The following is a 13957-nucleotide window of genomic DNA, read 5'->3' on the forward strand; positions in this document are numbered from 1 at the left end:
TAAAGCATTTAAAGTACCTCACACATAGTAGGTAAATAAGAAATATTAGTTCCTTCAGCAGTTATTACATCCATCAGCAAACAATGTTTATTATAACCCCTAACTTTCCTTTTTGGGGTATACTACATTTGATTGACTATCTGGGTTATATTATATTAGTGACTCTAGCAATATTCTTTACTGTGAAAATGAAGCATTAAACTGTCTCTTTTGGAGACTGAAAATTTCTAACTTGCTGTTCAGGAAGTTTAATATTGTTTACTAGTGTTCATTTTTATATGTATATATAACGTGCTTGTGTGTAATTTTTAAATATTTGCATTAAAATGAAATTTTAGGACTAGTAAACTTTGTTCTTCCAGAATATAATTATAGAAATTATAGGTAATAACATCACTTGATAGTGGTAATATGTAAAGTATAAGAATTTGGGAATCTACAAATTCGATGTCCCTCTCTTCTCCCCAGCCTCCCTGAAAAATTGAGCATAGTTTGAACAAAGCTTAATGGGTTAAGTCAGTATAGATTCATTCCTTACAAATCTGCATGGTTTCCTTTTTCTCCCTAATGAACTTGAAAAGAGCTTTTTCAAGGAAATACAGTATAATAAACATAATGCGTTTCATAAAAAATTATTTCATAATACACATCATTTATTTCACCTTACGTTCCTGGGTGTAACCATGGGTTGTCTTGATAGTCACATTATGCTCTCAGTACCTCAAGGAAACAGTAACACCCTTTAGGTTGCTGGATGATACCCAGGTCTTTCACTGTTCACCTTAATTTACTAACCTTTTAAAAGGAGAACTCTTTTTTCCGGTTCCACCTCATGGCCATTAATAGTTGATAAATGTTTTAGTGTATATAATGTCAGGTGACGTGACCCATGGAACTTATCTTTATGAAGAGTTACTGAATTTTGTCCAGCCTCTCTTTAAGCCCAGTAGTGGTTAATTCATAAATGTGAGATTTGGTGAGACAGGAAAAGTGTATATACAATGCTGATAATTATGGAATAGGATATCTCAAGAAGATCCATATGAGAACAGAAATCTTATTTGTTTGTTTATAGAATGGATTCTTGAGGGAGGTTGAGCCTTATGGGGTTTCTGTGGTTTTCCATCCCTAAAATTCTTTGCTTGTTGCTTTTCTAGCAGCCTTGCCTATAACAGAATACTCACTAAGGTTGTTAAGAGTTAAAGCTGGGTATTGCAGTTATAGATTTGGCTTATTTTGCTGACTTGATGCTTTTACAGTACAGGAAAATTGTAAAAAAAAGATTTTGAGATAAGGATATGCCAGACTTTTAAAAAAATGTTAACTTATCCCAAGTATATTGTAATAAAAGTCAGTAGGGGAAATAAGGTTTGATATATAATTATTAGCGTTTTTTTGCCGAGAATTAATGTAATGTGTAAAATTTGGTCATTCTTTATGCTACTTTTTTCTTAAATACTTTTAACACCTAAGTTAAAACCTACTTATGTGTTTAAGATTCTTAGAGCTTTTTTGTTTGGTAGCAAGACTTATTTAAAATTTTTTCTTTTCACTTACAGTGTGTCAGAGATTTTGGAGAAACATGGACTTGAGAAACCAATTTCATATGTTAGAAATACTCAGTCTAGCTCAGAAGAGGCTCACAAGCTGATGGTTAGATTGACCAGGCACACCGGTCGTAAGTGAGTAATAAAATTAATCGATAATTGTATGTGAATGAGAAAAAGTACTCGTGTTTTTCTTTTTCTGACTTCATTGGGTTATAATTGACCAACAATAAATTGCACATATTTAAAGTATAGAATATGATAAGTTTTGATATATGTATATGCCCATGAAGCCATCACCTCGTCAAAATAATGAATGTATCCATCACCCCTAAAATCTTTCTCTTGCTCATTTATAATCCCCTCCCTCCTTCTGCTTCTCCTCATTACACCCCCATCCCCTCCCCAGGCTATCACTGATCTATTTTCTGTCTCTATATCGTACTTTGCATTTCCTAGAATTTTATGTAAATGGAGTCATAACAGTATGCACTTTGTTTGTTTGGCTTCTTTCACTTAGCATAATTATTTTGTGATTCATCCATGTTGTATCATGGATCAGTAGTTTATTCCATTTTATTTGTTGACTAGTATTCCATTGATAGATTTATTGCACTTTGTTTATCTATTCACTTGTTGATGGACATTTGGTTTATTTTGAGTCTTGGCTTTTACAAATATAGCTGCTATGAATATTCATGTACAAGCCTCTGTATGGACATGCGCTTTCATTGCTTTTGGATAAATCCATGAGAGTGGAATGGCAGGATCATATGGTAGGTAGATGGTTAACTTTTCAAAAAACTGCCTAACTGTCTTCCAAAGCATTTGCACCATTTTATTTTTTAATCAGTCTTTAAGGAGCGTTCCAGTTGCTCTACATGCTTGTCAGTACTTGCTGTGGTCAGTCTTTTAAAGTTTAGTGATTTTAATAGGTATGTTGTGGTATCTAATTTTGGTTTTAATTGCTTTCTCCAGTGAATAATAACGTTGAGCATCTTTTTATGTGATTATTTGACATCAGTGTATCTTCTTAGATCATTTTAAAAATTGGGCTTTTGTGTTCTTTACTGATTTTGAAAGTCTTCTTATACATTCAGGATACAAATCCTTTATTAGATATATGCTTTGCAAAGATTTTCTCCTATCTATGCCTTATCTTTTCATTCTCATACCTGTGTCTTTTGAAGGGCATACTTTATAAATTTTGATGAGGTTTAGTTTATCAATTTGTTCTTTGTTGATTGTGCTTTTGATGTCATGTTAAGACACTTTTGGCACAAAGATTTCCTCCTGCCATTTTTAGTAAAATTTTTAGTTTTACATTTTACAATCAGTTTCGTGGCCCATTTTGAAAGTTCATTTTTGTTTATTGCTCAAGGTATAGATTATTTTTTTTTTACTATCTGAATATTGCAGCATCATTTGTTGAAAAGACTCTCCTTTCTGTACTGAATTGCATTTGCATCTTTGTTGAATATCAGTTTTCCATATCACGGGGGCCTATTTTGGGGTTCTTTTTTTTGATCCATTGATCTGTTTGTCTATCATTCCTCTAATAACCATCCTGTATTAATTATTATAGATTTATAGTAATTCTTAAAATTATTGTAGATTTACAGGAAGCCTTAAAATTCTCTCCTTATCTCTGTCTCTTTCAACAGTTTACTATAGTTATTGATTTATGTGCCTTATGTTCCCTTCAAAATTATAAGCTTATCTAAGGCAAGTGTTACAGTCACCAAACATCTAATTTGGAAACTTACATATCATTGGCCCTCTCTCAGTAATTACTAAATGAATAATTTAGGAGGTTTTGACAATTTAAGTCTTAAACTTTCTTTACAACTATAAACGATGGGTCAGTATTTCCCATCATGTTGGCTCTAGTCAAGAACCTACTCTTCAGTAAGAAAGTCTCACTGTTGCTGCTAGATTACCTGCTGTCTTTCCACTGAATCCCTCAAATACTTCTAAAGTCCTTGCAGTTAATTTCTACTTATGGCATTCTACTTACTGTGAATATGTAAGAGAGTACGGCCTCTTTTTTCAAGGTAGTCAACTTGAAATGAATCTTAATTATTTCATATATGCTACTATGGCTTGGCCTTCAGCACCTATCGAATTTTCTTATGCATATTCTAAATGGTGGCAGATTTCACTGACTGTCACAAATCAGGTTTTACTATCTTGAGTGCAATAGTATTTCTCGCTGGAAAATACACCTCCATTCCACAGCTGTCACTAATACGTCATGTTTGTATTCAGGTATTTCCCTGTCAGTTTGCACACCTCTTGTATAGTGCCTCCAGGTTCTTCTCTTGGTTCTTATTTACTGCATGTATTCTAAAAAGGCCTTTGGAAATAACGTCTTATAATTTATTTTAATTAGAACCTGTACTTAAGGCTAGCCATGTGTGAGAAAACATTAATACCATCTGTCCCAGTGTTGCTGGCTTCTAGAAGAACAGCTGGGCTGCGAGAACTTGAATTCGGCTAGACAGTGCCCAGGTCTGATTTTATGAAGCTGGTGCAAGATGGACACTCACTTTTTCAAACATTTTGCTACTTTTCTGCCTGTGAGCCAGATTTGAAAGAGTCCTTTAATTCTTTGAAGCCCACCCAAAGCGTTCACATACCAAGGTCTAACTAATGGAAACACTTCAGGGATTATCCTTGAAGACTTGCAAATATATCAGTTTGTTTTGTGTATTTGTATGCTGGAAAAAAAAAAGTATTCTCTTAAGCTTTAATACATATCAGATAGAAATAATTGTTCATTTTGTGTAGCAAATAGAAAATGCTATAAGCAAATGAAGAATGTGGTTATTAAAATTTTTAGGTGAAAAAAATTCCTGAAGACTAGAATTTTTGCAGGAAAGATCCCAAATCCATAATTTTTCCATAGCGATACTATTAAACACAGTCTATTTGCCCTGTTTCTAATGCATAAGAAAGAAAATGACGCGGGGAAAAGGAACACCCAGTTGGTATTTGACAAACAGAAAACAAAACCAAACCTACCCTTTTCAAACAGTGAGATTCATGATTATGTAGAACTTCAAGACTAGAAAATAAACATAAATGATGATTCCAAACTCACATATATTCAACAAAGATGAACTTTTGAGAGAGGTAGAGAGAATTACAGCACATTCTCCCTCCTACTAGACACTATTAGTGGTTGTGTATGTGACTACAGAAAAACAAACAGATGTGTTTGTGACTTCCAGATTTACTCATTCACACTTGTTGAATGCTACTTTGTACCAGAAAAATATGGGGAGTGTCTTTTCATACATTCTAGTTTAAGTTAATTATCATAATATACAAAAAAGGAAACTGAAGCCAGAGAAATTAAGAAATTTATTCAGATCCGTACAGGTAACTGAGCTTGTTTTTATACTCAGGAAAAATCTTGTTTCACTGTCTGTGTTTTGTCAAAATTAATCTCATCCCTTCCTTATCATCCTTTGAGATTCTCTTTAAGTGAGAAAGCTGAAATTCAGGAATGTTAAATATAGTCACGCAGCTAATCTGTGACTCTCTGTGACATTGTTAACAACACTGTTTCCCCTGTTGCAGGGGAATCTGAATCACTGATTCTCTAACTCTGTAAGCCTGGATACTAACATGAAATGTATATGATCAACTAGATAGTGTGGGCCTCACTACTTCTTCTCTGATTGGTAAATTGCTCCTAGAGGAACTGTGTCAATGAACTAGAAAACCTGGTAGGGGCTTGAAGCTTTGGCTTTCCCATGTGTGGTCACTGGCTTATCCTTGAGGGGACCCTGAAAACTATGCCTATGGAATTGTTACAAAAGGTATCAGCTTGGTGCTTTGTGACCACCTAGAGGGGTGGGATAGGGAGGGTGGGAGGAGGGAGACGCAAGAGGGAGGAGATATGGGGATATATGTATACATATAGCTGATTTACTTTGTTATAAATCAGAAACTAACACACCATTGTAAAGCAATTATACTCCAATAAAGATGTTTAAAAAAAAAAGATGGTCGTAAAACTTAAAACAAAATTTTTTTTAAAACAACGCCAAGAATTTGAAGACCTTTTTTTTTTTTTTTTTTTTTTTTTACCTGTTTGCAGGGATAATTAATACCATTCCAAGGAAAGTCTCAGAATAAACAACTGAGGTGCAAGTGGTAAATTGTTTGGTGTTCACCTGCTTTTCTGTTAGCTTGGAAACCGTGCTCTATCCAAGTATTTTTCAACCCAGATGGTCAAAAGCAAATGCATCTATATGAAAATTTGCATAAGTTAATTCCTTTTAACTTTTATTCATGTGATTTTTTATCATAGTAATCCATATACACAGATTAAAATGACCTATCAAAAACAGTCCTCTTCTGCCCCATCCTGGCTCCACCCTCAACCCAACTTTCACTCACTAGGAGACACCACACTGAGAACTTCATCTTTGTCATCTGGTATTTACTAAATCGTTCTAAATACTTTGTTTATACTGTAATCTTTTATTATTTCAGATTTAAACACTATCCATGGAAAATGAAAACATAATGCTTGCAACCCACCCACTCACACATCTCCTTCCCCAGACTTCCAAAATTTGAAGATCACAACATATGAAGTGTTCAAAGCTGAGCCATGTAGTTATACTATGCTTACTTTTCTATCTTGCATAATCTTTTGTTTGTTTAGAATTAAGGAATAGTTTCCCATATTCCTACCACTAAATCATTCCCATACTCTGACCTACAGAAACTCCTCCCAATACATTTAAGTACATGTGGTATTTTATTCATTTCCTTTTTTGTTGGAGACATCTTTCACAGAACCATCTGTCCTGTTCCAATTGGACTGGTTACTCTCTAAGCATTATACACAATTGATCATCATGGGATTTGCTTAATCAGCTTGGTGCTTTGTGACCACCTAGAGGGGTGGGATAGGGAGGGTGGGAGGAGGGAGACGCAAGAGGGAGGAGATATGGGGATATATGTATACATATAGCTGATTTACTTTGTTATGCAGCAGAAACTAACACACCCTTGTAAAGCAGTTATACTCCAATAACGATGTTAAAAAAAAAAAAAAGGTACTGACTTTTGTGGGGAATGAAGCTTCTTCCTAAGCCAGATAGGAACTGCAGCGACGGTACAGGACTTGTCGTACCTGGGCTGGCACCTGGGCTGTCGCCTGGATGGGAGAGAACCCCCGCAGTGCTCTACCCCAGGCTCTGTGCACTGCCTCAAGGAGTCCCACTGAGAGGAACCACTGGGGCTGCCGGCTGGCCAGCTGTGCTTCCCGCCTCCAGACTCATGCCAGGTGTGGTCCCTGCTGCCCTCTGGGTCTGCATGTGTGGTTGAAGTTAAGAACATACCCTGCTGGCGACTGCAGAGTGATGAAGATGGAATTTGGAACTCATTCTCCTGTCTCCAAGTGCTTTTTCTGCTATAACACAGCTGCTTTATCTTACTTTACCGTGTGCTTTATTTTACCTTAGAAACTCATAGCTGTTTACCTTTGCCATTATAAGTTTTGTGTCTAGGCAGCCTATGGCAGAGGCAGCTCTGGCAACATCTCTGGCATTGATGCGTCGCTGCCCAACTTTTCCCTCTATCTTTTTTTTTTTTTTTTTTTTGCGGTACGCAGGCCTCTCACTGTTGTGGCCTCTCCCGTTGCGGAGCACAGGCTCCGGACGCGCGGGCCCAGCTGCTCCGCGGCATGTGGGATCTTCCTGGACCGGGGCACGAACCTGCATCCCCTGCATCGTCAAGTGGACTCTCAACCACTGCGCCACCATGGAAGCCCTCCCCTCTATCTTTAATCAAAGTTTTTTTTCCTGGAAATTCAAATGAGATCTATTTCTCTTGATCTTCTGGGAGCTGTGTGGCATACAGAATAGTGGTACCAATTTTTTTTACTTTCGACCAATTGAAGAGAGCAATTTCATGAATTATTTTCTTTTTTACCCCCAGGCAGCCTCCTGTCAGTGAGTCTCATTGGAGAATGTTGCTGCAAGACATGTTAACTATGCAGCAGAATGTTTACACCTGTCTGGACTCTGATGCTTGCTATGAGGTAACTCTACATATGTAAATATTTCCTTTTAATTTTGTAATTTTGGTTGTTACATTTTGTTGATTGGACACAAGACGATGACCATAAGCTTCACTGTAAGTAATAGGATTGAATTATTGAATAATATTCAATAGCTGGTAACTGTGTGGTGCTTTAGAGTTTGAGCACTTGCATACATAACTTCTTATCTTCTTTGTTCATTGCAACACCATTTATTTAGTGGGTTAATTCTCAGCTGGAAAACTCCGAATCGTACTTGGATCCTCTCTCTTCCATAGTTTTGGTGGTCACTAAAATTTGCTTCATGTGCCTGAGAAAAGTCTTTCAAATCTGTCCTCTCTTCATCTCTGCTAAATTGTTGTAATCCTCCAAACTTGTTTCCCTACTTCCATATCTCTTCCTCATTTACACGGAAGAGAGTATTCTTCTAAAACAGACCTTTTCATGACACTCCCCTTCTTAAAATGCGCTGCTAAATAAAATAGATAAAATACCGTATCTACAGTTAGAAAGTAACCGTATTCCTTAGCCTGGCATAGAAAGCCATGGCAGATTCCAGCCACCCTGTCCATTCTCGCCTCTGACACTCCCCGCCATGTGCCCTGTGCTCCAGTGGTGCCAAATCTGTCATGAATTCCTCCACTCACGATGCTGTTTCCTGTTTCTGTGACTTTGTATGCATTATTCCCTTTGCCTAGAAAATATTCCTCTTTTTTAAATTTGAAAATTGCTGATAACTTTTAGGATTCAGCTCACTAATCATGCCTTCTAGGATGCCTTCCTTTGTCCTTTGATATAACTTTCAAAGGACAAAGTTCCTTTGTCCTTTGATATAACTTTCTTTCGAATGCGATGACTTGTTTGTTTCTGTGTGTGTTTCTTCCCTTAGGTCATTAGCTCCTAGGTAGGCATTATCATATCATGTTCATCCTCAGCTCCCCCACGGCATATTGTAGTGTCTGGAACATAAAGGATACTTAAGGATGGTGAGTTGACTAGGAGTGTAATTTAGGAGAATTTAATCCTTATTTTGGAAGGTATGTGTATTACCACCATATTACTCATGCTTTGTATGGAAAAATGATCCAGCTAACCCATCTTTAATGAGATACAGTTTAAAAGAGGGTTCCCATTTGAATTTGCCTGTCCAACAAGCCAGATCAAAATCGTGTAGAGTATTTCTTGTGTTGCTCTTCTCTGACATCACGAAGCATAACCCGTTGATAAAATGAGAGTTATAAAACAGGTCTCTGTTTTGTGAAATTGGTTGGTATTTTAATTTAAGGTAGTTTTAACAGAAGAGCGCTAATATAGACTGTTGAGAAATGAATGGTTTTATATTTGAACATCAGGTTTTTATGTGCTTGATGAGTGTGAAGTTTATATTGATGATTACACTCTCAGACCACGTACAGCTGCCAGTAACTTCACCTTTGTATCTAAAGCAAAACTTGAAATTCAGTTTCAGGAGAAGATAATCTATCTGCACATGGGGCCCAAAATCTTACTGTCATTGGTAACACTGCTTGAAGTAGTGCTTTGAAAGTGGGAGTCGCGTTATTTCCTGGTATTTTCTGATTCTGACTCAAAAATTAGCATTAAGTGTATTACACTTGAGCTCACTCCTGTGTAGAGTAGTCTGTCGTAACAACTCGATGTAGTAAATTGTTTTAGTTATATGTTAACCTTTGCATTAGTCTTTGATATTTTAATGACTTCGCGCCCTTAGTCTTTCTCCTTTGAGAAAACATTTGAAAGCATATTATAACTGTCCTGGACCGATTCTAGAAGATAATACAGATTTGGCAAACTTACATTTTAAAATATTTTAGTGATGTTTAAATTATGCTATATTGTCTTACTGACCTATGGCCATTGTATTAGGTTTTGCTGTCATTGGAAAATAATTTTATATCTCATTGGCATAATTTTGATAAGGTGCGAGATTTCTGTACAGCCGGTAGAGCAGAAATCTATATTGTTCATTTCAGCAAAACCTTTACAATATTAGAGTGAGTGAATTTTGTTTTTCAGTATTGGGCATTGACTCTTTATGGCTTACCTGAATAAACAAAGGAATAGAGAAATTGTTACATCTAAGTCATTTTGGTCACATGGAGCAAGCCATTTTCACCTGTCATATAAGCGATTAGGGTTACTCACTGATAATTCGCTTTCTGTCACAATATGGATTTTGTAGCAGATCTCTCGTAGGTATTTGTAATTTTATCCTTATCAGTCATTTTAGGAAAGACCTGTCTAAAAATGTCTTCTCCAGAAGCCTAGAAACAAGTGAAAATAAGGGGGTCCTATGAAAATTAGGTAGCCTTCCTAATTATAAGGAAACTCTTGCTTCTCCATGAAATCTACTTTTTATCTCTTGCTTCTTTTTCTGTGTTATCCTCATCCAACAGTGGCATGATAGGAAAGAACATTCTTGCGGAAGTTCTTGTGCTATTTATATATTGACGCTATTAGTGTGGGTTTAAAGTGATCTCTTTAATAGGACTTTTTTGGAGTAAGTAGATAACCTCAATTATAGAATAAATTTTATGTTAATTGATGCTATTAGTTGCCTTGTAAGATACAATGACATTTGCATAACTGCCTTCCATCAGAGGCTTTTGTTTTATTTAAATAGTTTTTAAATTGCAGATTAGAAAAAAAGGTTATGTGGTGTATTGTAATTCTAGTGACTAGGTGTAAGTAGAACATTTGTAGCTTGGGTGTTTAGTTTATGAGACTGACTTCAGATACTTTAAACAGTCATTAATTATGTGTATCATATTCAAAGATTTTCTTTTAAAAAATTGAAATGTTATAAATACTTTGAGCAGGGTGTGGGACAGTATGTCTAATGGGTCCTGTTTTTAATAAGTATGAACTTTGGATATTTTACTCAAGTATTTGTTGTAACACATTAAAATATTATGCTTACCGTTGGTTTGTTCAGTTAAATTATTTCTTCTTCCTAAAAGGGGGATTTTTATTGAGGTGACATTCACATAACATAATACTAACCATTTTAAAAGTGTGCTTCATTGTCATTTAGTACATCCATAAATATTGTGCAACCTCTACCTGTAGGATGGATGTATTTTTTTTAATTTATTTCACTTGGATATCAGAGCCTCCATTGTGTCAAGAACTGAGTCCTCCCTCTTCAAGCACTAACTCTAGTTTCTTTTTTTCCCCAGATATTTACAGAGAGCCTTCTGTGCTCCAGTCGCCTTGAAAATATCCACCTGGCTGGGCAGATGATGCACTGCAGTGCTTGTTCAATAAATCCACCAACTAGTGTAGCCCATAAAGGAAAAACCCAGTACAGGGTCAGTTATGAAAAATGTATTGACTTGGTTTTGGCTGCCAGCAGAGAGTACTTCAATTCTTCTGCCAGCCTCACTGACAGCTGCATGGATCTGGCCAGGTAGAGGAGCTCTGTATTCTCCGTACGAGGCGGGGGCGGGGGGGGAGTCAGAATATACAAACTTCACTGTTGGTTTTATTCTCTACCTCACAAAACATGTTATCACAAGTACAGATTGACTCTACTCTATGGGGCACCATTATTTATTGCTTGAATACAGAATGAAAACTTAATTACGTCATAAGTATTCATCAACTTTCTTGTGACCCTTTTTCTCTAGCACACTTTCCCACAGTCATTCTAGATGATTATCTATAAGGTTATACTTTTCTTCTATTGGAAGAGATTCAGGTGGTAGCCAGCAAATTCAAGTTCTGGAAAATTTCAACACATTAGGTCGTGTCTATATGCTTTACATGGCTTTTGCTCTGATTAGGTGATAAAGCTCAGAAGTCCCTTCCAGGTGGAAATTTCTGGACTCTGAATTCTGTTCCTCTCTTAGCCTGTTGTACAGGAAAGTTTGTGTTCCTCTTTTTACTGTTGATTCTTAGGAGCTTTTTTTGCATATGGGACATGTGCCCTTTGCCTCTCTTTTTTTTTTTTTTTTTTTTTCCCCCTTGCGTTATGCGGGCCTCTCACTGTTGTGGCCTCTCCCATTTGCGGAGCACAGGCTCCGGACGTGCAGGCCCAGCGGCCATGGCCCACGGGCCCAGCCGCTCCGCGGCATGCGGGATCCTCCCGAAACGGGGCACGGACCCGCGTCTCCTGCATCGGCAGGCGGACTCTCAAGCACTGCGCCACCAGGGAAGCCCCCTTTGCCTCTCTTAATGCTTAAACTGTGTTGCCAAGTTTTAATAATATACAGTTTATCTTTCAAATGGCTGTTTTGAATTTTTAAAAAATTCAGTTGTTATTCTTTTTTCTGTCTTTTGTGTCATCCTTTGAAAGACCTTTAATTCCCAAGACCATTAAAATAGTTTTTCGTATTGTTTTTTTTTTTTACTACTTTGGTGGTTTTATTTTTGCATGGAAATTTTAGGCCCATTTGGAATTTATTTTGATGTAAAGATTATGGTAGTTGTTTAGAGTTACTTTTCCCCGCAAATAACTGGTAGTTGTTTCAACTCTAGCAAAACTTAAAGGTAACTTTTTTCCCCCAGTGATAACTTATCACAGAAAGAATCATGTTTTCTCAAACCATGTTATTGAACTTGACAAAGTTGTTTAAAATAGTTAGTAAATTTTTTTCTTCCCTCCCAAGGGATATTATTTCTATTTCAGATGATGAAAATATCAAATAGAACAACTGGGAGTTGTGTTTGACCTAAATCTTTTTGACAGATGCTCCTAGAGGTCATTTATGAAACTACACAGTACTTGCAGTATTTGCCTTTCATCCATCCCCTTTTCTCCTACAAGGACACAGCTTAATTTTAAAAAGGTGTCATATGTGTGTAATGTGGCACCAAACTGGTTGAGACCTGTGAGCCCAGATGTATTTAATTGTTTACAGTTTTATTGAAATAGAAAATAGCCCATCCATTCTTATTGATTAAATTACTATTTATTTACTAGGTTTTTTTCTTTAATTGAGGAAGCAGTACATCCACAAGGTAAAATATTTACAAATACACAAAGGATACATATGGAAGATGTCTTTCTCCTCATTCGAGTTCCTCTAACTTTATCCCTCAGTTATCTTTTTAATCAGTTTCCTGTGAATACTTCCGGAATATCTTATTAAAAGTTACCCCCTTCTTTCTTAAATCACAAATAAGTGTATACTAATTGTACCTATCTTTCTGTGCCTTGTTTTATTCACTTACGATCTATATTGTGGGTTTTTCCATGTGAATACATATAGGTTTGTTTCATTCCTTTTTGATGGTTGTAGACTATTTGACTTTTATACAATTTATTTAATTAGTTCCTGATTTAGTGTATTTTATTTTAAAAAGACTGTGGTAGTGAACATCCATAATTACGTCTGGGCATGTGAGAGCCTATCTGTAGTATAAATTCCTAGAACTGGGATTCCTGGGTTCAAAGTACAGTTAGAATTTTGGTAGATGCCACAAATAGGTTGTGTACTGTTGATCCTTGAACCAGTAGTAAGTATGTGTTAGTGCTCATCTGATTTAAATCCCCAAATTTTGCAAGAGCAAGCTAGGCCTATATCTGTCGCTTGTTCATGTAGGTAGATCCCGGGGCCTAGATATTTTCATGTGATGGTTCATGATTTTAGCATTGTTAGCTCTTCGTGGCCTGATCTGTACCTGTCTTTCTAGTCTCATGCCCCCACTGTTCCTCTCCATGCACCTTTCAGAAAATAGGTTTATTGTTAACTACAATATTTATTAAGTATACTTTCTCTGAATTTAAAAAAAAATTGCTTAAAGTACTCCATGGGTATCACAAATTCGTAGATTATCAGATCACTTTCATCTATATTTATCTCAGTACTACATCACCAACTGATTGTTTCTGATCAGAAGAAAGTCTCTTGTGCAGTTTCTTAGGTTATTCCTTTTCCTTTGAGAGACAGAATTGTGACCGAATCAAGACATTTCTGTTTTCCTTAAAAGAATAACTGGAAAGTAACTGTATTCCTCCTGTTTTTTTAAATCCTTTTTACATGATCATTATCTTTTGAGTCAACAGTGAACAGAGCACTAAACCCAGAGCTAGCGTATCTTGCTTGATACTGTGATGCCTTACGTGCTATCAGCGTAACCTGCGCAAACTGCTTTGCCTCCGAGCTTCAGTATTGGCTTCCTTACAAAGCAGATGGTGATATTTGCCTGCCTCACAGCCTCGCTGCGAGGATTAAATAAGATATCAGAAAGCCTCTAGCAGAATACCTGGAAGGAAGCTGGTTTTTGATAAATGTGTTGGATCTCTATGTTGTTGATCATAGAAAGGCAACCTAGTTTTTTTTTTTTTATTGAGTTGTAGGGGTTCTTTTTTTTTTTTTTTTTA

At 36.4% G+C, this 13957-nt stretch overlaps 1 protein-coding gene across 1 annotated transcript in view; it reads left to right on the forward strand.

Moving 5' to 3' along the window:
- Nucleotides 1-13957, forward strand: part of NBAS (NBAS subunit of NRZ tethering complex) — a 360677-nt gene that overhangs the window by 158096 nt on the left and 188624 nt on the right. Inside the window, exons 28-30 of the mRNA XM_007471211.1 lie at nt 1560-1682; nt 7509-7611; nt 10809-11038. Coding sequence (XP_007471273.1) covers nt 1560-1682; nt 7509-7611; nt 10809-11038 — 456 coding nt within the window. The remainder of the gene's footprint in view (nt 1-1559; nt 1683-7508; nt 7612-10808; nt 11039-13957) is intronic.

Source organism: Lipotes vexillifer, unplaced genomic scaffold (genome assembly GCF_000442215.2).
Source record: "Lipotes vexillifer unplaced genomic scaffold, Lipotes_vexillifer_v1.1 scaffold604, whole genome shotgun sequence".
Classification (NCBI taxonomy): Eukaryota; Metazoa; Chordata; class Mammalia; order Artiodactyla; family Lipotidae; genus Lipotes; species Lipotes vexillifer.